General features: G+C 41.3%; 1 protein-coding gene across 1 annotated transcript in view; it reads right to left on the minus strand.

Annotated features, from left to right (window-relative positions):
* elmod2 (ELMO/CED-12 domain containing 2) overlaps positions 1 to 24,064 on the minus strand; it is a 50,615-nt gene extending 26,551 nt beyond the window's left edge. Inside the window, exons 1-3 of the mRNA XM_072254749.1 lie at positions 23,730 to 24,064; positions 4,048 to 4,195; positions 2,904 to 2,932 (exon numbers count right to left, since the gene is read on the minus strand). Coding sequence (XP_072110850.1) covers positions 2,904 to 2,932; positions 4,048 to 4,192 — 174 coding nt within the window. The 5' untranslated portion in view covers positions 4,193 to 4,195; positions 23,730 to 24,064. The remainder of the gene's footprint in view (positions 1 to 2,903; positions 2,933 to 4,047; positions 4,196 to 23,729) is intronic.
* Between the last annotated feature and the right edge of the window lie 246 nt (positions 24,065 to 24,310).

Raw genomic sequence — 24,310 nt, forward strand, 5'->3', positions numbered from 1 at the left:
CAATAAATAAGATGAAGAAAGGAAAGGCAGCAAGTCCTGATGAATTAGCAATAGAACAAATTATCGCCCTTGAAGATTATGGAATTGAAAAATTTACTGATTTAATCAATGACATTTATGAGACTGGAATAATACCAGAAGAGATGAAAAAAAATCAGTATTTATCACTCTTCCTAAGAAACCTGGAGCAATAGAATGTGAATTACATAGGACCATAAGTTTAATGAGTCATATCACCAAGATATTTCTAAGAATTTGGATGACAAGAGCTAAAAGTACGATACAAGCTGAAGTAGGCAAAGAACAGTATGGTTCTGTGAAAGACAAAGGTACAAGAAATGCAATATTGATGTTAAGGATACTATCAGAACGAGCTATTCAAGTGCAAAAAGATTTGTTTGTTTTATCCACTACACAAAAGCATTTGATAAAGTGAAGCACAATAACTTTGAAATATTACAGAAAACTCTACATCTAGATTCGAAAGACCTCCGACTAATCAGAAATCTGTACTAGGAACAAACTGCCGCTGTAAGAATAGATAAAGAAGTGAGTCAGTTTACGAAAATCAAGAGAGGCGTTAGACAAGGGTGTATTTTCTCCCCTGATTTATTTAATGCGTACAGAGAAACAATATTACAAAAAATAAGAGACATCTTGGGAATCAGAGTTGGCGGTGAAAACATAAATAATTTCAGCTATGCAGATGACACTGTGTTAATTGCAAGTACCGAGGAAGAAATACAAAACTCAATTGATATAATTATTGAAGAAAGTGCAAAAATCGGTCTATCTATCAATTGCAAAAAGACAGAATGTATGGTGATATCCAAAAAGAAGAAGAATCCTATCTCCAGGCTGAGAATAAATGGGGAAGACATAAAACAAGTACAGAACTTTTGCTACTTAGGAAGCTGGGTGACATCAGATGACAGGTGCGATTTGGACATCAAAAGAAGAATAGGGATGGCAAAAGACACCTTTACGAGAATGAAGAGTATGCTAACCAATACTAAACTAGGCATGACAACTCACCTCAGAGTACTGAAATGTTATGTTTATCCAGTTATGTTATATGGCTCAGAATGTTGGACAATATCTAGTAACATGAGGAAACAAATTGTAGCAGCAGAGATGTGGTTTTTGAGGCGGATGCAAAGAATATCATGGACGAAATGAATATCTAACGAGGATGTCATTGTCACGCAGGTGAGAAACTGCTAGAAAATTCAGCAGTCTAATGAACAAGGGAGCAATTAAAAGAGAGAGAGGACTCTGACTTTGTTTTGATAACACTTTTAATTGTGGCTGTGAGAGAGAGGCAGTACGGCGCCAGCTGAGACACGAGCTAGGAAGTCACCATGGTAACAGCTGAGAGCGGTTGAGCTAACGGACAGTTGGAATTTTGGATGGATTATAAAAGTTGATCCTTTTGTCTGATAATGGCAGAGGAGATACGACACGAGAGAACTGCGGAAGCTACCGGAGAAACCACCGGTGGAGTTTAAGACCACCACGAGGGTGGGGGTCACGGACCGATTAATTTCCACCCGTGATTACCAGTACGGGTAAGAGCTTGCCTGTGGGGTCTGCTGGTGGTGAACCCGTGCCGTGGGTTAGTAGACCGTTCCCTAGAAGGGGCTCTGTCCATCTGTGTCTGTGTGGGAGTCACACCAAGTGACTCTGAAGACTTTGGAAGCAAGAACAACTAAAGCTGCCAACTTGAAAATCAACTCAATTAACACTTTCTCTCTCCATCAATTCAACTCGACGCAACACAAACTGAACTGAACTGCTTAAACTTTCCTGACACCGTAAGACTGATATCTACCTCCTGGACTATTATTTATTTTTTTGTATCCACACACACATTTACGGATGTAAAAAAAAAAAAAAATATATATATATATAGTAGTATAATATGTAGTAGTAGTAATAAATATAGTCTCAATTTATAGTAAACTAGACTCCAGAGGTGTGCCATTTCTGCTGGTCCTTTTCAACCTGTCACGGGGTTCGTGACATCATGAACAAAGCAAACACAAAGAGAAAAATAATGTATGAGATCATGAAAAGGCAACATAACTTCATTGGACATGTGATTAGGAAAGAGGAGTTAGAATGCACGGTAATTATGGGAAAGATTGAAGGGAAGAAAGCAAGAGGAAGACAAAGACAAATGATGATGGAGACAGCAGCCAGAGAACTGGAAATGAATACCAATGAATTGATCCACTTGACCCGAAACAAGAGTGTGTGGGCCACGGCAGTCAAAGCTCAAACTGGGCATGGCACCTGATGATGGTGATGATGAATCTTCCTACCCATTTCTCAGTTTGTCTTCCTGTGCTCAGAATTGCATAGGTCTAAATATACTTTGCACCAAGTTTCATTATATCTTTTAGATGCTAATTGACTTCTTTTCAGAGTACCTTTCCCCAGACCCACCCCGTCATTCCACAGCTAACAGTTCTCCAAGTATCTCTGTAGCGAAACATTTTCCCTCAGACAAGAATTCATCGAAATACTTTATTCATGTTTCAATTGATACAAAAGCTGTACACTTCAAAGTGAAAACAAATGTTACTAAGGTTAGATTGCGTAATTAAACAAAAAAGAATAAGGGTGGAATGTGAAGGGTAAAATGCGGTAGGAGGCAGGGAGGACAGAAAGGCCCAAGCACAGGAAAATGCTCATGTATACTTAGATATCCCTAAAAGAAATCTGAGGCTTGAATAATTACTATTTAAGACAGGAAGTCTAATGTAAAGCCAAGTTCTATTTCCGGCACCTTATTTCTACATTGGTAATCAAAAGTAATTTGTTATCCATTTTAATAAATAAATCTATCTCTCTCTCTCACACATACACACACACACGCGCGCGCGATGAGCCTCACTTACTTCACTTCTGGAGGATTCCAATGAATATTCTAGTGAAAGAAACATTAAAATTTAATATTTCAGTGAAAAAGTTTAATGCAGTTTAAAAGATTAAGAATTTAAATCAAATATGTATTTGACCAAACAGAAAATTAAACACACAAAGGCAGATTCCAAACTTGCAGAAACTGGAAATCATTCTAGTTGCTGCAAGCGATTAATATTTAACAATTCCATGGTCTTGATTTAAGTATCATTAGCTACAAATAAGGTCCTGATTTTCATTTGAAAAGAAATTCAAGCTGATTCTGGATAAGTATAGACCAATTCCAATTAATAAGTATATGAATTTTATTAGTGCCAAAAGAACAATTAGATACAAATTGTTCTGTGGCAATGGTCAAAAATGATGGGCTGTTTAATTGGTTGTAAAGGGGACTAGACTATAAAGCAATTAAAGTAATCCCACCATTGTGTACAGTACTAATAATACACAACCTACAATCAAATCAGGTGTGTGAAAAAATATTGGTGAAAAACATGAAGTATTTAAAAATAAGCCTCAAATATGAAGAATCAATATCAGTTAATATGGGTACAAATAGAAAATAGGAAAGAGGGCAAATTAAGAGTTGGGTGTATTCTGTTTATCAGAAGGTTTATCAATTAAACAAAATAGTCAATTTACAAAAGATGACTTAATAGACTAATAATCTTTGAGAAATATATATATATATATATATATATATATACATACATACATACATATATATATATATATATACACATACATATATATATATATATATATATATATACATACATATATATATACACACCCGGCAGCTACAAGGAATAATGGTTTAAAGTAACTGTTTCTCATTCTCAAAATAAACTGTCAGATTTTCTATAAACTAACTACAGCAGATAGCAATTAACTGGATTATTTATACAAAGGCTGACTGTATTCGAGAAAGTAACATAGCATCACTAACAAAATATCCAAATCAAAATATGTTCTTCATTAACTGCTCAAAAAAAGAGGTGAAACATTAATTTAACCAAAATACAACAACCCAAATTTAAACAGCCCAAGAAAATAGTTACCATATCATGACAAGGAAGTGCCCTAATCACAATTTAAATAGTTTTCACCAACACTTACCAATCTTCATTGTTCGCTCTGCTCCTTGAACATTATTTGCACAAATGCGTTGCAGTTCACATCTTCCAGTGATCTTTCGTAAAATCCACTTTACCCAAGACCTCAGAAAGGAGCTGTACAGGTAATGCCAAATTAAACCAAACATGCCCTGTGAGAAATAAATCAAACATAATTCACTCAGCAGTAGGGATATAACTATATCCTGAGTTAAAACTAATTTGGATGCATCTGACCACCTTATATCACTACCCTATGCAAATTAAAACTACTCCCTGTTCAACACAAGTCATAAACTGCAAAATGCACCAATGATGAGAAAAGGCTCAAAATCAAGTCCAGATGTGAAAAGACAAAACTACCAATTAATCCTTTTATAGAAAAATTGTTTTACATGATTGCCATTACACTATGTTTCTAATAAAGATAAACTAAAATACTACTAAATTAGAGGTATTAAATTAAAAAAAAATTAGACTCTCATCATTAAATTTTGTAACATTATACTTTCAGCAAATACTTAATTGTAAAGATCAACTACCAGACCACAGAAGCAGCTCTGATAGTAAATTCTTTCTACTACCAATATATTCCATACTGTAATCAGCTCATGGGTACAAAAGGACAAAAGTAAAAAAGGAAAAAAGGTGTTATTTTCTTCAAAACTGCTTTGGGCTGTTACTTGTGCTTTACCTTATCTAATCACTGCAAATGGTTTCACCAAGTGAATTAAGGGTTTCTTTTGCAAGTGAATTAAAGGTTGCTAAGAAATTAGAATGACTTCATGCTTATGAAATCAAAAGAAAAAGAAGTAATGTAACACTCTTGGGCAGATTCACATTCTAATTAAACAACACATAGCTTCTCATCCCAGTGCTAAAGAAAACATCCTACCTACCCTCATTGCCAATATTGCTGCGATAGGATCCATGTGGTGGAAAACGACGATGAAATAAAGGAAATGGGAACTTGGAATGATATTTCTGATGAATAAGGTAAGATTTAGAGTCACCTTATTAATTATAGAGTAATAGAGAAGTACAGCACAGAAACAGGCCCTTTGACCCATCTAGTCCATGCTGAAACCATTTAAACTGTCCACTTCCAACGACTTGCACCAGGCCCATAGCTCTCCATATCCCTACTATCCATGTACCTACCAAATTTCTCTTCAACACTGAAATCAAGCTTGCATGGATCACTTGCACTGGCAGCTCATCATAATTTTGTATACCTCTATGAAACTTCTACATTCTAAACAACCTTGTAAATTTTCTCTGCAATCTTTCAACCTTGTTTACATCTTATGTAGGTAGGTAACCAAAACTGCTTACAATACTCCAAATTAGGCCTCACCAATGTCTTATACAACTTCAACATAAAATCTCATCTTCTGTACTCCATACATTGATTTATGAAGGCCAATGTACCAAAAGCTTTCTTTATGACCCCGTCTACCTGTGACGCCACTTTCGACAGATTATGGACCTGTATTCCTAGATCCCTTTGTTCTACCACACTCCTCAGTGCCCTAATGTTCACTGTGCAAGACCTACCCTGGTTGGTCCTGCTGAAGTGCAAAATGTTGCATTTGTCTGCATTAAATTCCATCTGCATTTTTCAGCCCATTTTTCCAGCTGGTGCAGATCCCTCTGCAAGCCATGATAGCCTTCCTCACTGTCCACTACAACCCCCAGTCTTGGTGTCATCTATAAACTTGCTGATCCAACTAACCACATTATCATCCAGATCATTCATATAGATGGCAAACAACAAAGGACACAGCACCGATTCCTCTAGTCACAGGGCTCCAGTCAGAGAGGCAACCCATCACTACCGCTCTCTGGCTTCTCCTGCAAAGCCAGAAAATTAAAAGAATGGCAAGCAGATATGTTTGTATTACAACAAGTCAGTCTTTTGTAAGCTAAGACTTCCAGGCTAGGCTCAAGATTGGAGATCGTGAGTTAAGAGGAGCAATTGATTGGGAGGCTTGACGGATGGGTTGAATGGGTCTGTTTTCCCTGGAGCTGTGAGGTGACACGATAGAGGCAGATAAAATTATGAAAAGCATTAACAGGAAAGATAGCTGATTCTGCTTCCAAAGGTGGGGAGGGGGTCCAAAACCGTTTAGGCTGAGGTGGGGGAAGGTGTAAAGGGGATTAGAGGGGTAAATTTTTTCCACACAAAGAGTTGTTGGCATCTGGAATGAGCAGGTGGAAGTAATAGAGTGATATGAAATTAATGCATGCAAGTGGGACTAGTAGATATGCATGATGGGTGTAATAGACACAGTGGGCCAAAGGGCCTGTTGCTTTACTGAACTGTAATTATACTATTCCATGACAAATGCTAAAAATAGCTCAACCACTTTTCACTGAAGTGAAATGAAAGCAATACAAAGCGTACTCTCCAATAAGGAAGATAATCTATTGTTGTTAGTAGAAGTAGATGGCTGCAGCATTTTGCCGGCAGATATTACAGCAAATCTATGCATAGATTAGAACCACTTGAAGAAATGTGTGTTGAAGGCTGAAGTACAAAAGATATTAAGAATCAGAACTATTATCACTGGCATGTGTCATGAAATTTCTTGACAGCAGAAGCAGTACAATGCAAAACATGATGACATAGAAAGAAAAAAGTAAATAATAGATCAATTACAGTAAGTATATACAGTGTAAAAAGTATTCACCTCCCCGCCCCTTGGAAGTTTCATGTTTTATTGCTTTACAACATTGAATTACAGTGGAGGAGAAGATGGCGGGAGGAAAAGATGACGCAACCCAGCTCGCAGCGGCCACTCTGGGAGGAGAAGATGGCGGCGCGATGCAGTTCGCAGTGGCCACTCCAGTGGTGATGTCTGTTGTTTGTCAAGTAGGGTGCTGTGCACAATTCTGATTTGATGAGACGGACATGAGAGCACGGAGGAATATCTGGTGAAACTTCTGAAATGCCTGCTTCACTGCTGCCGCTACTGTGTAGTCCAGAATCTCCGGAGGAGAAGGCCCCGAGTCCTCGGCTTTGCTTATTGCTCGGCGGCCGGGGCGGGGTCAAAGCGCTCGGCAGAGGATGGTGCTCAGAAAGGCTGTGTCAGAGGGGCTGGTCAGAGGCTCGAAGTTTTTGGACGGACTCAGAGTCCGCTGTGGTTGGGTGCTTCCAATGGTGCTGCATCGGCAAGTTGGCGGCGCTTGGAGGTTCATGGCAGGGAGAGTTCCTCCCTTCTGCCGCCTGCGGGGGTATCGGGACTTTGAGACTTTTTTTTACTGTGTCCATGGTCTGCTGTTTATTGAATTATGGTATTGCTTTGCACTGTTGTAACTATATGTTATAATTATGTGGTTTTGTCAGTTTTAGTCTTGGTTTGTCCTGTGTTTCTTGTGATATCATTCTGGAGGAACGTTGTATCATTTTTTAATGCATGCATTTCTAAATGACAATAAAAGAGGACTGAGTGTCCTCATAATCTAATCTAATTTGGCTTCTTTGACACTGATCAACAGAAAAGACTCTTTCATGTTAAAGTGAAAACAAATTTCTACAAATCGGTCAAAAAAAGGCAAATTAAATGAGAAGAGGGCATGCCCTGGGTGATGGGGATCCTTAATAATTGATGCTGCCTTTCTGAGTCAGACAGAGTGATCAGCCGCACTGGAGCTCCACAGGAGACTGTCTTGTCTCTCTTTCTCTTCACCATTTACATCTCAGACTTCAACTACTGCACAGAGTCTTGCCATCTTCAGAAGTTTTCTGATGACTCTGCCATAGTTGGATGCATCAGCAAGGGAGATGAGGCTGAGTACAGGGCTATAATGGGAAACTTTGTCACATGGTGTGAGCAGAATTATCTGCAGCTTACTGTGAAAAAGACTAAGGTGCTGGTGGTGGACCTGAGGAGGGCTAAGGCACCGGTGACCCCGTTTCCATCCAGGAGGTTAGTGTGGACATGGTGGAGGATTAGAAATACCTGGGGATACGATCTGACAATAAACTGGACTCTATTTCCTGAGGAGACTGAGGTCCTTTAACATCTGTCGGACGATGCTGAGGATGTCCTACGAGTCTGTGGTGGCCAGTGCTATCATGTTTGCTGTTGTGTGCTGGGGCAGCAGGCTGAGGGTAGCAGACACCAACAGAATCAACAAACTCATTCGTAAGGCCAGTGATGTTGTGGGGATGGAACTGGACTCTCTGACAGTGGTGTCTGAAAAGAGGATGCTGTCCAAGTTGCATGCCATCTTGGACAATGTCTCCCATCCACTACATAATGTACTGGTTGGGCACAGGAGTACATTCAGCCAGAGACTCATTCCACCGAGATGCAACACTGAGTGTCATAGGAAGTCATTCCTGCCTGTGGCCATCAAACTTTACACCTCCTCCCTTGGAGGGTCAGACACTCTGAGCCAATAGGCTGATCCTGGACTTATTTCCATCTGGCATAATTTACATATTATTATTAATTATTTATGGTTTTATATTGCTATATTTATACTCTATTCTTGGTTGGTGCAACTGTAACGAAACCCAATTTCCCTCGGGATCAATAAAGTACGTCTATCTATCTATCTATCTACCACTTCTCGAAGATGTCTTGGATACCACGGAGGCTAGTAACCAAGATGGAGATGACTAATTTTACAACTTCCTGTAGCTTCTTTTAGTCCTGTGCAGTAGAACCACTCCCCCCCCTCCATACCAGACAGTGATGCAGCCTGTCAGAATGCTCTCCAAGGTACAACTATAGGAGTTTTCGAGTGTTTCAAATGACAAAGCAAATCTCTTCAAACTACTAATGAAATATAGCCGCTGTCTTGCCTTCTTTATAGCTGCATCAATATGTTGGGACCAGGTTAGTTTCTCAGAGATCTTGACACCCAGGAACTTGAAATTGCTCACTCTCTCCACTTCTGATCCCTTTATGAGGATTGGTTCGTGTTCCCTAGTCTTACCCTTCCTGAAGTCCATAATCAGCACTTTCATCCTACTGATATTGAATGTCAGGTTGTTGCTGCAACACCACTCAACTAGCTGGTAAATCTTGCTCCTGTATGCCCTCTCATCTCCATCTGAGATTTTGCCAAAGCCTTTATTTTCTTTGCAGTCGAGCTTATTTACTTGATATCTTGATATCCACATGGGGGGGGGTCGGTGGAGTTGGATATTGGGGTTGGCGGCAAAGAGGAAAGACAGCAAGATTTCTGGTGAAGAGAAATTAGAGAGTTAAAGAGTGGAGCAAAGCAATGTTACTATAGACAAACCGAAAGGTATTTATCTAAGGGAATGCAGTATTTGTTACAAGATAGATGAATTAACCATATGGCTATAAATGAATAGGTCATACAGAAATAAAATCATAAGGTGACTAAGATTAAGAGTTCAATAGTGTAGGACAATGACTTTTAGAAGACATTTTAAAAAGATAAAAGGAGGCTGGTAGCCTTGATATTGAAGATTGAGATAAAGGCAGGAGAGAGGAAGCTCTTAGCTCGGAAAAATCATTTTGGGTGGAGCTGAGAACATCAAAGAGAGAAAATGTCAGAATGTGATCTACAGGTTCTGGAATCTGAAACAAAACAGAAATGCTAGAAGAATGCTGATAGTCAAACAGCTTCTGTAGAAAGAGAACCTAGTTAATGATTTACATCAACAACCCTTGCTCAAACTTCATGAATTATACAGAGACCTCTACAAAACTAATGATAATACAAGACAGGGCATAAGTTAGAAGTGTATGTAACAAAAATAAAGACTACTCTATTTAGATTGAGCAAACCAAATGGGGAGGAGAAACTCACAAAGAACATATAACCATATAACCATTTAACAATTACAGCACGGAAACAGGCCATCTCGGCCCTTCTAGTCCGTGCCGAACTCTTACCCTTTCCTATTCCCACCGACCTGCACTCAGTCCATAATCCTCCATTCCTTTCCTGTTCATAAATCCATCCAATTTAACTTTAAACGACAATATAGAACCTGCCTCAACCATTTCTGCTGGAAGCTCATTCCACACAGCTACCACTCTCTGAGTAAAGAAGTTCCCCCTCATGTTACCCCTAAACTTTTGTCCTCTAATTCTCAACCCATGCCCTCTGGTTTGAATCTTCCCCACTCTCAATGGAAAAAGTCTAACCACGTCAACTCTATCAATCCCCCTCATAATTTTAAACACCTTTATCAAGTCTCCCCTCAACCTTCTATGCTCCAAAGAATAAAGATCTAACTTGTTCAACCTTTCTCTGTAACTTAGGAGATGAAACCCAGGCAACATTTTAGTAAACCTCCTCTGTTCTCTCTCAATCTTATTGACATCTTTTCTATAATTCAGTGACCAGAACTGTACATAATACTCCAGGTTTGGCCTTACCAATGCCTTATACAAATTCAACATTACACCCCAACTCCTATACTCAATGTTCTGATTAATAAAGGCCAGCAAACCAAAAGCTTTCTTCACCACCCTATCCACATGAGATTTCATCTTCAGGGAACTATGCACCATTATTCCTAGATCCCTCTGACCTAAATGCCCTACCACTTACCATGTATGTCCTATTTTGATAGGCATGGGCAATGGGTTTCTCCATCAGTATGTTGGGAACTAATGATCCAGTATTGTGCAATGACAATCTGTTCACTTATGATCTGGCGGTCAAGGAACAGTGATTACAATACAATAGGATGGATGTGAAATGCAAAATTGAACTAATTTCAACTAGGATCTAAAATATGAACAAAGCAAGCTACAAAGGCAATGACTGGGAAATTGATTGCGACAGATTGTGAACTGCATTCAAAAGATATGACAACAAATGAACAATGGCTAACAATTTATAAGTAATATATATATATTTCTTTAAGGCAGAAAAAAAATCAATAGGAAATGTGTTGTAGCCGTGGCTTTCAAGACAAATAAAATATCTTGCTAAGTCAAGCCTTAGGTTGAGAAAATTTCAGATTTCAGCAAAGGAAAGAAGTGGAATACAAGTTAAAGATGATAATAAACAAGAAAGACTCCAAGAACTTCAAAAGATGTGTAAAAAGATTAGCCACACTAATACATTTTCTCTGTAGGCTGATACAAGTAAATTATTGACGGGGATAAAGACACAGTAAGCCTCCTGAAAACAGTGATGGACTATAATCGAGATTGAATATGAACCCCAAACAAGTCAGCTTTAATAAAAATGAAGTATTGGAGAAATTAATGAGACTAAAAGGCAATATATCCTCAGGATCTGTTGATCTGTACACTTGGGGTTTGAAGAAGCTACGGAGACAGCAGTGAATCAGAGAATGATTTGCATCTCTCAAAAACTTCACATATTCAAGAACAGTAACCACAAACTGGAAGGTTCCAAATGCAATTTTATAATTTCAGAAAGGAACAAAATAGAAAAAGAGGAACTGCAGATCAATTAATCTGGTATCAGTAGAATCCAATAGAAAAGAGGTGATAGGTCAAAAGGCACTACCAAAGGGTGAGTACAAGAGTGTACAGTAAGTGTCCTGCTGCAATTACACAGTCAAACAAGCCTCTGTAGTAGACATATTTGTGACAAAGTGCAGCAGAAGTTTCTGAAATGGTGGGTTTATCTTCAGCAGAATTATGCTGATCAGACCTATACTGTGAATTTTAGAGCCAGTGCTGGGGAGGGGGCAGCGGGAAACAAATGTGGAAATTAATCACAAAGAAATATGCAAAATCCTTGCAAAGTTTGTCAGGGTAGAGGCGATGTTTAAGTTCTCTCAGGCTAAAATTCCTACAACCAGCGATAACATAGTCTGCCATTCAGGACTGAGAGAAAAAATTGCCTTCACTCAGAGGATTATGAATCTTTGGAATTTAGAATCAGAATCAGGTTTATTATCACTGACATATTTCGTGAAGTTTGTTGTTTTGTTGTAGCTGTACAGTAGAAAACAAAAAAACTATAAGTTACAATAAAAATAAAATAAAAAGTACAAAAGATGAATACTGAGGTAGTGCTCATGGTTTCATGAACTACAGAAATCATTGGCAGAGAGAAGAAGCTGTCCATAAAGCATTGAGTGTGTGTCTTTAGGCTCTTGTACCTTTTCCCTGACAGCAGTAATGAGAAGAGTGCAGATCCGGGCTGATGAGAGTCCATAACGATGGATCCCGCCTTCTTGAGGCACCGCCTTTTCAAGGTGTCTGAATATAAGGAAGGAGGGTTGTGCCTGTGATAGAACTGGCTGAGTCAACAACCCTTTGCAGCTTCAGAGTCAAAATCAGAATCAGATTTAATATCACTGGCACATGTTGTGAAATGTGTTGTTTACAACAGCGGTATATTGAACTACATAAGAAAAAAGACTATAAATTACAATAAGAAATATACGTAAAAAATGAAATTAAATAAGTTGTGCAAAAAGAGCAAAACAAATAGTGAGATAGTGTTCATGGATTGATTGTCCATTCAGAAATCTGATGGTGGTAGGGAAGAAAATGTTCCTGAAACTTTGAGTGTGTGTTTTCAGACTCCTGCACCTCCTCCTTGATGATAGCAATGAGAAGTCAGCATGTCCTGGGTGACGAGGGTCCTTAATGATGGATGCCATCTTTTTCGGGCATCTCCTTTTGAAGGTGACCTTGATCCTGGGGAGACTAGTGTCCATTATGGAACTGGCTGAGTTTACAAATTTCTGCCACTGTTTGTAATCCTGTGCAGTGGCCCCTTCATACCAGACAGTAAGAATCAGAATCAGATTTATTAGCACCGGCATGTGACATGAAATTTGTTAACTTAGCCGCAGCAGTTCAATGTAATACATAATCTAGCAGAGGAAAAAAATAATAATAATCAATAAACAAGTAAATCAATTACATATATTGAATAGATTTTAAAAAGCACGCAAAAAACAGTAATACTGCATATTAAAAAAAGTGACATAGTGTTCAAAGATTCAATGTCCATTTAGGAATCCGATGGCAGAGGGGAAGAAGCTGTACCTGAATGACTGTGTGTGTGCCTTCAGGCTTCTGTACCTCCTACCTGATGACAGCAGTGAGAAAAGGGCATGCCCTGGGTGCTGGAGGTCCTTAATAATGGACTCTGTCTTTCTGAGACACCGCTCCCTAAAGATGTCCTGGATACTTTGTAGGCTAGTGTCCAAGATGAAGCTGACTAGATTTACAACCTTCCACAGCTTCTTTTGGTCCTGTGCAGTAGCCCCTCCATACCAGACAGTGATGCAGCCTGTTAGAATGCTCTCCATGGTACAACTATAGAAGTTTTTGAGTGTATTTGTTGACATGCCAAATCTCTTCAAACTCCTAATAAAGTATAGCCGCTGCCTGTCTTGCCTTCTTTATAACCACATTGATATGTTGGGACCAGGTTAAATCTCCCCAGACATCTTGACACCCAGGAATTTGAAGCTGCTCACTCTCCCCACTTCTGATCCCTCTATGAGGATTGGTATGTGTTCCTTTGTCTTACCCTTCTTGAAGTCCACAATCAGCTCTTTTGTCTTACTGACATTGAGTGCCAGGTTGTTGCTGCAGCACCACTCCACTAGTTGGCATATCTCACTCCTATATGCCCTCTCGTCACCACATGAGATCCTATCAGCAATGGTTTTATCGTCAGCAAATTTATAGATGGTATTTGAGCTATGCCTAGCCACACAGTCATTTGTATATAGAGACTAAAGCAGTGGGCTAAGCACGCACCCCTGAGGTGCGCCAGTGTTGATCGCCAGCGAGGAGGATATATTATCACCAATCCGTACAGATTGTGGTCTTCCAGTTAGGAAGTCGAGGATCCAATTGCAGAGGGAGGTACAGAGGCCCAGGTTCTGCAACTACTCAATCAGGATTATGGAAATGATGGTATTAAATGCTGAGCTATATTCGATGAACAGCATCCCAACGAAGGTGTTTGTGTTGTCCAGGTGGTCTAAAGCCGTGTGGAGAGCTACTGAGATTGCGTCCGCCGTTGACCTATTGTGGCAATAGGCAAACTGCAATGAGTCCAGGTCCTTGCTGAGGAAGGAGTTCAGTCTAGACATGATCAACCTCTCAAAGCATTTCACCACTGTCGATGTGAGTGCTACCGGCCAATAGTCATTAAGGCAGCCCACATTATTCTTCTCAGGCACTGGTATAATTGTTGCCTTTTTGAAGCAAATGAGAACTTCCGCCCATAGCAGTCAGAGGTTGAAAATGTCCTTGAATAATCCCACTAGTTGGATGGCACAGGTTTTCAGAGCCTTACCAGGTACTCCATCGGGACCTTCTACCTTGCAAGGGTTCACTCTCTTTACAGACAGCCAAACATTGGCCTTTGAGATGGAGATCACAGGATCATCAGGTGCAGCAGGGATCTTCACAGCTGTAGTTGTGTTCTCCTTTTCAAAACGTGCATAGAAGGCGTTGAGTCCATCTGGCAGTGAAGCATCACTGCCATTCATGCTATTGGGTTTCACTTTGTAGGAAGTAATGTCTTGCAGACCCTGCCAGAGTTGCCATGTATCCGATGTCGCCTCCAATCTTGTTCGTAATTGTCTCTTCGCCCTTGAAATAGCCCTCCGCAGATCATACCTGGTTTTCTGGTATAGGCCTGGGTTGGCAGACTTGAATGCCACAGATCTAGCCTTCAGCAGACGACATACTTCCTGATTCATCCACAGCTTTTGGTTTGGGAATGTGCAGTAAGTCTTTGTGGGCACACACTCATCCACACAGGTTTTAATGAAGTCGGTAACAACTGCAGCATACTCATCCAGGTTCGAAGATGAATCCCTGAATACAGTCCTGTACGCACTCCTGTGCTTCCCTTGTCCATACCTTCTTGGTCCTCACTGCTAGTGCTGCAGTCTTCAGTCTCTGCCTATATTCAGGGAGTAGAAGTACAGCTAGGTGATCAGACTTCCCGAAGTGAGGGCATGGAATAGCACGGTAGGCATTCTTGATGGTGGTGTAGCAATGGTCCAGTGTGTTGTTTCCTCTGGTATTGCAAGTGATCTGTTGATGGTAATTGCTTAGTGATTTTTTCAGATTGGCCTGGTTAAAATCCCCCAAAGTGATGGTGAAGGTGTTAGGGTGCACTGTTTCGTGCATGTTGATCCCATTAGTCAGATTATCTAAAGCAGGCGTAGGCCAAATCCGGCCCGCGAGCAAATACTGAGATACTATGCTTATCTGGCCCACGAGTGATTTTTCCTTATTCTGAGTGTTTCATGCGACCTCACTGATGGACATGCATGGCGTCCTGTTACACTGGCCCCAGGTTCCGTCTTGTTCCAAACTAAACACTGGTATATATGAAGGACGGGAAGGCAGACTACCTTATTAATATGTATTAGATACACTCCGTGCAAGCACAGGTTTTCAGATGGGATCGTTCAAATTTGTAAACAGAAACAGTGTCACTGTGTTTTAACAAGAAATCCACGCTAAATATCTAGATATTTACATGTGCTGCAATACTTGTTGAATAACTCGCGTTTCGAAATAAAATCACAGAAAGAAATTCCAACGGCAATGAATGCAAAATGCAGGAAGGTAAACACTGAGTGCCGAAAAAGCAGTGAAAATGAAGGAAACACCCGTGCCAGCTATGAAGTCTCAAAACATATTGCAGAAAAGATGAAGCCTTTTACAAATGGAGAGTTTGTCAAAGAATGTTTACTGGCAGTGGTGGATATCGTTTGTCCTGAAAAGAAATCTTTATTTGCATCTATCAGCCTGTCAGCAAGAACAATCACACGGGGAGTTGAAGAAATGTCAGCAGATATTAAAAAGTTGTTTAAGGCAGGGGTCCCCAACCTTTCTCGCACTGCGGACCAGTTTCATATTGACAATATTCTTGCGGACTGGTTGACCGGGGTGGTGGTGATAGGGTTGCCAACGGACAAGAGTAGCAGTCAAATACGCTGGGTTTACCCGGAGAAAGACTACAATGACCATGAAGCCTTGCGCGGGCACCAGTGCGCATGTGTGACTTGCGCATGTGTGTACGATTTTATTCTACAAATTGTTTTTGGCGATTCTGTTCGGGGGGAAGGGGGGTTAATCACGACCGGAATATAGGTGATAAGTGGCTAATACACTCAATTTCCTTTCTAAAAAGGGTTTATCTAACGAATTTAATGTTAAACACACAGCGCATATTTTCCTCGCATGAATATAGTGATAAGTCAATTATCAGGGGAGCCTGAAGTAAGTGTTGAACGAACTTCCAGTAGAAGTGGTAGAGGCAAGTTCGATATTATCATTTAAAGAAAAAATGGATAGGCATATGGACAGGAAAGGATTGGAGGGTTATGGGCTGAGTACAGGTTGGTGGGACTAGGTGAGTAGCGTTCGGCATGGACTAGAAGGGGAGAGATCGCCTGTTTCCCTGCTGTAATTGTTATATGGTTATATAAGTCACTTGTAAGTCAATAGCATCATAACATTTTAAGTAACGTTTGGATATTAAACACGCAGCGCATATTTTCCCCGTATGAACATATAAAATCATTGCAACACACCAATATCGCTGAATCAGTGGGAGCCCTGGGCTTGTTTTCCTGCAAAAGACGGTGCCATCGAGGGGTGATGGGAGACAGTGATACTCGAATGGGGTTCCTTATGTCCAGTCTATTCCGCAATTTAGTTTTCGTTGCGTTCGTTGCAGAGATATGTTGGAAATGGAAGCAACGCTTTCAGTTGTTTCGTGGCTACCTCAGGATTTTTAGCCTTGACTTTGATCCGGAATGCCGGCAGAGATGTTATGTCAAACATAATTTTCAGCCCACCGTCATTTGCAAGCTCGAGGAGTTGATCTCCATCCCGCACTGACATGGATGATGCGCGGTAATGATCTCACATGCGTAATGGCTCAACCGTGGCTGTGACAGGGAATGAGGAAAAGTGCAGCTCTATTGCCAAATCATATCGCTTCCTCACGGCCCGGTAGTGCATGCTTTGCGGGCCGGTGGTTGGGGACCGCTGGTTTAAGGGATGCCTGCAACGAATTGCAATTTTTTTTCAATTGTGCTTGATAAAGAGTACAGGCTTGAGAGACACTGCTCAACTTGCAGTGTTTGTGCGAAGAGTGACCTCAACTTTTCAAATTTTTGAAGAGCTTATTCAATTAATTCCTATGAAGGACACGGTTATTGGAGCAGACATTTTTGAAGCTTTGCTGAAAATGATGTCAGAAATGAAACTTAATGTGTCGAAGCTAATTGACATCACAACTGATGGGGCAGCAGCAATGGTGGGACAGAAAAACTAAATTGAGTTCTTTGATTACTAATTGGCACCCTTGGTTAAGCACAAATGGTTTTCCAGCATGTGTTATTCATTAATTTGAGGCAAAACATAACTAGATGTATTTAAATGGATAATTCCCACATTTCAAGTTTTCTTTGGCATTTATCGGGCCCACCGTTCGCTCATTAATACGCAATCCGGTTCACAGAGGCAAAAAAACAGGAATTCTGCAGATGCTGGAAATTCAAGCAACACACATTAAAGTTGCTGGTGAACGCAGCAGGCCAGGCAGCATCTCTAGGAAGAGGTACAGTCGACGTTTCAGGCCTGACGAAGGGTCTCAGCCTGAAACGTCGACTGTACCTCTTCCTAGAGATGCTGCCTGGCCTGCTGCGTTCACCAGCAACTTTGATGTGTGTTGCACAGAGGCAAAAAGGTTGCCAACCCCTGATCTATAGCCTGCTTGACATTGGCCTGAGGTGGAATGTAAACCGCTACCAAAATGACCCTAGAGAACTCCAGTGGTAGGTGAAAAGGACAGCATTTTACTGCTAGATATTCCAGGTCTGGTGAGCAGAACTGGGACAGCACTGATATATTTGTGCACCAAGAAGAGTTGATCATGACGCATACTCCTCCAACCTCTGCTTTTGAGAGACTCTATAGATCTATCCTGACGGTGTAAGGTAAACTTGTCGATCTGAATCGCTGCATTCGGTATGGAAGGGGTTAACCAGGATTCTGTGAAACAAAGAACACATATGGTCCTAATGTCCCTCTGATCCAGCACCCTGGCTCTGAGATCATTGATTTTATTCACCAGAGACTGTACGTTCACCAGCAAGATAGTCAGTATAGGGAGTTTAAGACCCCGTTTCCTTAAAAGCACTTGTAATCCTGACCTACGCCCACGCTTCCTCCGAGGTGTCTCCGTGGGCACTTCCGACCATAGTCGGTGTTGTTTCCATCGGTTTTAAGTTTGTTTTAAATGCATTAAGACATCTTTGTTGACTGTACTGACCTTGGAAGCAGTTGTGCTTTTTAGCTGTATCAGGCTGAAATGGGAATATTTAATCATATCCATTGAGAGTACTGCTGCTACTCAAGTTGCGCCTAGGCATCCCGGAAGTAATGCAACCAGTTAGAATGTTCTTCATGGTACATCTGTAGATACTTGTGAGTCTTTGGTGACAAAGGTTCAAAGGTCCAATTGATGTCAGAGAAATGTGTACAATATACATCCTGAAATATTTTTTCTTCGCAACCATCCACGAAAACAGAGGAGTACCCCAAAGAATGAACTACAGTTAAACATAAGAACCCCAAAGTCCCCCCCCAGCTCCCCTCCCTCCCACGTGTAAGCGGCAGCAAGCAACAACCTCCCCTCCCCCCACCGGCCAAAAAAAGCATCGGCACGTGCCATCAAGCACTCAAGTGTGAGCAAAGCAATAGCAAAGACCCAGACTTGAAGACTTCACATATCACCCAGTATATGACATACCTAACAAGGGAGAAGGAGGTATCTCCATTTTTCCAAGTGAACGGGGAGACATAACAAACAACTCACTGGTTTACGACGTTAAAAGTCCATTACGTCGCTTTTCTCAAGCTCTGTGCCAGAAGATCTCAAAGATCTCGGGTCTCCGGGCACGCAGCCACAGATATCCTGATTCCCCGAATGTGACACAGGTCTCCTGCTGTGACACCAATCCTCGAACCACCCACCTCTAGAGCCCTGAGATCCTAGGCTTCCAAATCTGAGCCGGACTCTTAGGCCAAGCCCTTGGCGTGCCGAACAATAATGGTCAGTTATGGAACCCCGACAGCGGGTCCCATTCCCGCAAAGAACTGAAGTCAGCATGTAACTCCTGATCAGGGTCTTCAAAAGAACTTTGAAAAGGAAAAATGAAAGATATTAAAGATGGGCATACCAAATTGCCTCAAATTCCTAATGAAATAAAATTGCTGTAGTGCCTTCTTCGTAATTACATCGATATGTTGAGCTCAGGATAATTCTTCAGAAACGTTGACACCCAGGAACTTGAAACTGCTCAGCCTTTCCACTGCTGATCCTTCGGTGAGGACTGGTGTGTGTTCCCTCGACTTTCCCTTCCTTAAGTCCACAATCAATTCCTTTGTCTTATTGACATTGAGTGTAAGGATGTTCCTGCGACTCCAGTCCACCAGCAGATCTATCTCATTCCCGTACACCTCCTTGTCACCATCTAAAATTCTGCCAACAATAGTTGTATCATCAGCAAATTTATGAAAGGCTTTTGAGCAATGCCAATCCACACAATTATGGGTGTAGAGAGAGCAGAGCAGTGGGCTAAGCATGCGCCTTGAGGTGCTCCAGTGTTGCTCGTCAATGAGGAGATGTTATTTCCAATTTGCACTGACTGTGATCTCCCAGTGCAGAAGTCAATGCTCCAGTTGCAGAGAGAAGTACAGAAGCCCAAATTTTGGACCTTTTGATTAGAACTGAGGGTATGCACACTGATCTGCAACTAGCAGACTAATATAGGTATTCCAACCTCTTTCCATCCTGGGTATTGGAGCCTCCATACCAGGCAATAATGCAACCAGTCAGAAAGGTCTCTGTGGTACATCTGCTGAAATATGCTAGAACCTTTGGTGACACACCAGGTCTCAAACTCCTCAGGAAGTAGAGTTGTAATGATAAAGAGCAGTTTTTGATGTAGATATTGCAATCAGGTGGTCCAAGACTGAGCAGAGAGTGGAGACTCTGTGAGATTGTGTCTGTTGTACACTGGCTATAGTGGGAGCAAATTGCAGTGAGTGCAGGTTGTGTTCAGGAAAGAGTTAATTCTAATCATGACCACCTTCTCAAAGCATTTTGTCAAAGCAGATGGAAGTGTTACTGAGCAAAAGTTGTTGAGGCAGCTCACCTTGCTCTTCGTGGAGATCAGTATGATTTCTGCCCTTTTCAAGCAGGTTGGAACCTCTAACTGCAGCAGTGAGAAGCTGGAGATGTCTTTGAACACACTAACCAGTTGGTCAGCTCAGGTTTTCAGTAGCGTCAGATTTATCATTGGTGCCAGATGCTTTGCGGGGGTTCATCCTGAAGGATGTTCTGACATCAGCCTCTGAGACAGAGATCACAGGGCTGCCAAATGCTGTGGGGATTCTCTACCAAGATGGCTTGGGAAGGCTCAGTATTTTCATAGCAAGGACTGATAGACTTTTGATGGGAAATTCAGGATATGAGGCTACTGCTGTTAAGCAGCACAGAGGTAAAAGACCAAATATGATCTTGCTGGATGGCAGAGCAGTCACTAAATGTTGTACTTCTGTTTCCATGTTTTTGTGCTTACTGTAACCACATAATCTTCCCCTCATGTCCCCTCAAATTATATCTGGATTCCTTTAAATATAACAATAGGGATTTGATACAATATTTCCATTCCCACCAAACTCCAATCTTTATTCATTGATGACAACACCCTTTCTGTAAACTTGGACCGAACACTATCCATGACCATTTCCTCACAAAACACACTTCCTGATCACATCACCCCAATAACTGCCTCCCGTAAATACAAGGGTATACAAAATTCTGCTGCCATATTGTAGACACAAGAGATTCTGAAGATGCTGGAAATTTTGAGTACCACACAAAATGATGCAGGAACTCAGCATGTCAGGCAGCATAATATCATTATGCTAGTGTAACACTTCGATTGCTTGTATCCAGTGCTCCCGATGCAGCCTCCTCTACATTGGTGAAACCCCACATAAATTGGGGAACCACTATGTCGAGTACCTCTGCTCTGTATGCCAAGAGTGGAATTTCCCCAGTGGCCAACAATTTTAATTCCTATCTCCATTCCCATTCTGACATGTCAGTCTCCCTTGGTGGTTCCTTTGTCCATTCGTTTCACCTCACTAATCTCCCTCCTGCACACAGCCCTACAAACAACTGAAATGCTACACCTGCCCATTTATCTTCTCCATTACCTCCATTCAGAGCCCCAAACAGTTCTTCCAGGTGAGGCAACACTTCACCCGTGAATCTGTTGGGGTCATCTACTGCATTCGGTGCTCCCAATGCAGGCTCCTCTACATTTGTAAAACCCAATGTAAATTGGGGGACCACTTTGTTTAGCGTCTCCGCTCCATCTGCCAAGAGCAGAATTTCCCGGTTACCATCTATTTTAATTCCTATCCTCATTCCTGTACTGACACGTCGGTCCATTGCCTCCTCTTTTGTCACACAGAGGCCACTCTTAGGGTGGAGGAGCAACACCTCATATTCCATCTGGATAGCCTCCAACCTGATGGCGTGGACGTCAATTTCTACTTCCAATGAAAAAAATTCTTCCTTCTTCTTTTATTCCCCACTACGGCATTTTAGCTCTTCTCCACCCCTACCTATCACTTTGCCCTGTGCTTCTCCTCCTTCCCTTTCTCCCAGGTCCATTCTCATCTCCTATCAGGTCCCTTCCTCTCCTTTACCTTTCCCAGCCGCGTGGCTTTACATCATCATCTAGCTATCCTCTTCCCCTCCCCACACCTTTTCATTCTGGCATCTTCTCCCTTCCTTTCCAGTCCTGAAGGAGGATCTTAGCCCGAAACGTCGATTGTTTATTAATTTCCATAGATGCTGCCTGACCTGCTAAGTTCCTGCAGCATTTTGTGTGTGTTGCTCTGGATTTCCGGCATCGGCAGAATCTCGGGTTTATGTTGTTTATCCTCATCAGAGTAGTGTTCATGATTTAGTACTGACCAACAGTACTGCTGGTTTGCCCCCTTTAGTCCTAGACTACTGTTACATTTTACTTACAATTTTAGGTAAAACATTCACAGTTACAAACTCAGGGAGGAAAACTAAACAGCTGAACAATGTAATGCCTTGTAATACTGCAAAAGATAAGAGATTCAGCTGTCCATAACGGTGCAAAACAAATTAGACCTCGCCGCCCCCCCCCCCACGTCATATACCACTGAAATTGCAATTATGCACTCTATAAAAACAACAGGAGACCATATTACCCTTGAAAATGTTGACAAGGCCACATGTGGAGTCCACTCACTTTAAGAAAAGATAGAATAGCATTGAAAGCAGTTCAAGAGAAATTTACACAGCAATTCTTGGGATGAGGGAATGGTCCCAAAGCCAAAACAGATTGGGTCTGTACTGTTTGGAGTTTGTAAGAATATGGGATCATCTTATTGAACCATGGAAAATCCTAAAATAGCATAACAGGATAAATGTTAAATTGCTAAGAACTAGTAGAAACACGATCAAGGACACAAATTCAAAATAATAGGACAATCATTTAAAAGTGAGATACAGAGAAGTTTTTTTTCACACAGAATGTGGCAAAACTCTGGAACTCTCTGCCCCAGAGTGTGGTGGAGGTGAGCTCATTAGAAATACTTAAAGCAGAGGCACATCACTTTCTTCAAAGATCAAAGGATTGAGGGATCAAGTATGAAAGGAATCAAGGTAAGACAGGCTTGAGAATGGCATGTTTCTGCTATCTTTTGTGTTCTGTTCAAGATCAGAGCTCTTCTGGGAGCCATGTCCATACGGTCACTTATATTGATTAAAAAAACATCAGATGTAAAACTTTCACATTACAAACAACTATCACTTGCAGATGTGTTGCATGTTTTTCCTAGCTTTTTGGAAATCAGAACTGAAAGGCCTGGTTCTAACTTTTAAACTGAATTTTCTTAGCCCAAGACTCCCCAATGAATGGAAAAAAACCAATATTTACTTCTCATCAATAATTTTAAAACTGATCAAAGTTAAATAATCCAAATTCCAGGGAATATACTTGTTTATAATACTGCTGTGTTAAATGTGTGGATTCCATGAATACTACCTATAATGTAGTGCTCAGAACTGTTCATCAGAATTTAAAGATGATCCAATCAATATAGTAACAGCATCAACTTCTCTCGTTTCCAAGAGTGGATGATTTTTGAAACATAATCCTTGAATACGGTCTGTCCATTGATAGACTTAACCATTGCTGTTAAAAGTTTTCAGGAGTCAGGATTAGAAATTAACTTCCAAACTAATCTGTTCGCCCTTTAGTAAAAGCAACTTGCAATTAGATTTTAGAACCTAACAAACGCGGGAATAATTCGAGCACCAAATACGTTGACGCTTAAAGTACAATTAGTTTAAACAGATGTCTTGTATCATTTGGGTCATGCAGCTAACGCAGAGACCGCAGGATGAATCCACTTAATTTGAATAAGTAATTTTCAGGACCGTTTGCCATGACGGGAGCTGTTCAGTACAAGCGGCCCCCGTATCAGGTGAAAGGACGACAGCGATCAATTCAACAAGTTTGCAGCCCTCTCCAGGTATCCCGACAGTGTAACCCGCGGAGACAGAAAACGATATCCCGTGCAGCAAATAACACGGCTGAATGCTCTTTAGTAACACAGAGGGGGAGACGGGGCTCCTTTTACTCACAGGCCGGGGGGGCTCCAATTAACTTTCTCAGCAGCTCAAGCTTCTCCTCAATCAATCTCCGTCACCAGGCCAACAGCGGCCGGAAATGCGTCACCCAGCCGCCGCCAAAGGCGCCGGGTGCAGTGTGCGCCGTAATGGCGGCGATGGGCGAGGTGGTTACTCCAGTCTTCTGCGTGTTGATGGGGTCCAGTAAATTGTGTCTTTTGTTGCAGGATTTTCGTTGTTTAGGGAGTTGGGAAAGCAGTTAAAATGCACGATATAATCTCAAGATTAGCCCATATAGCCAGGTCATGCTCTCTTCTCCCTTCTGTTTTCAGGAAGAAGGCACAGACGCGTCAGGACCCACACTACCATGTCCAGGAATAGTTATTACCCCTCAACCATCAGGTTCATGAATCAGACGGGATAACTTCCCTCGCCCTATCATTGAACTCTTCCCATAACCTATGAACTCACTTTCAAGAACTGTTCATCTCGTTCTCGATACTTATTGCTTATTTGTTATTCCTCTTTTTGCATTTGCAGAGCTGTCATTTGCACACTGGTTGTCTGCCGTGTTAGAACGGTTTTTGATTAAATCT

Source organism: Mobula birostris, chromosome 4 (genome assembly GCF_030028105.1).
Source record: "Mobula birostris isolate sMobBir1 chromosome 4, sMobBir1.hap1, whole genome shotgun sequence".
Lineage (NCBI taxonomy): Eukaryota > Metazoa > Chordata > Chondrichthyes > Myliobatiformes > Myliobatidae > Mobula > Mobula birostris.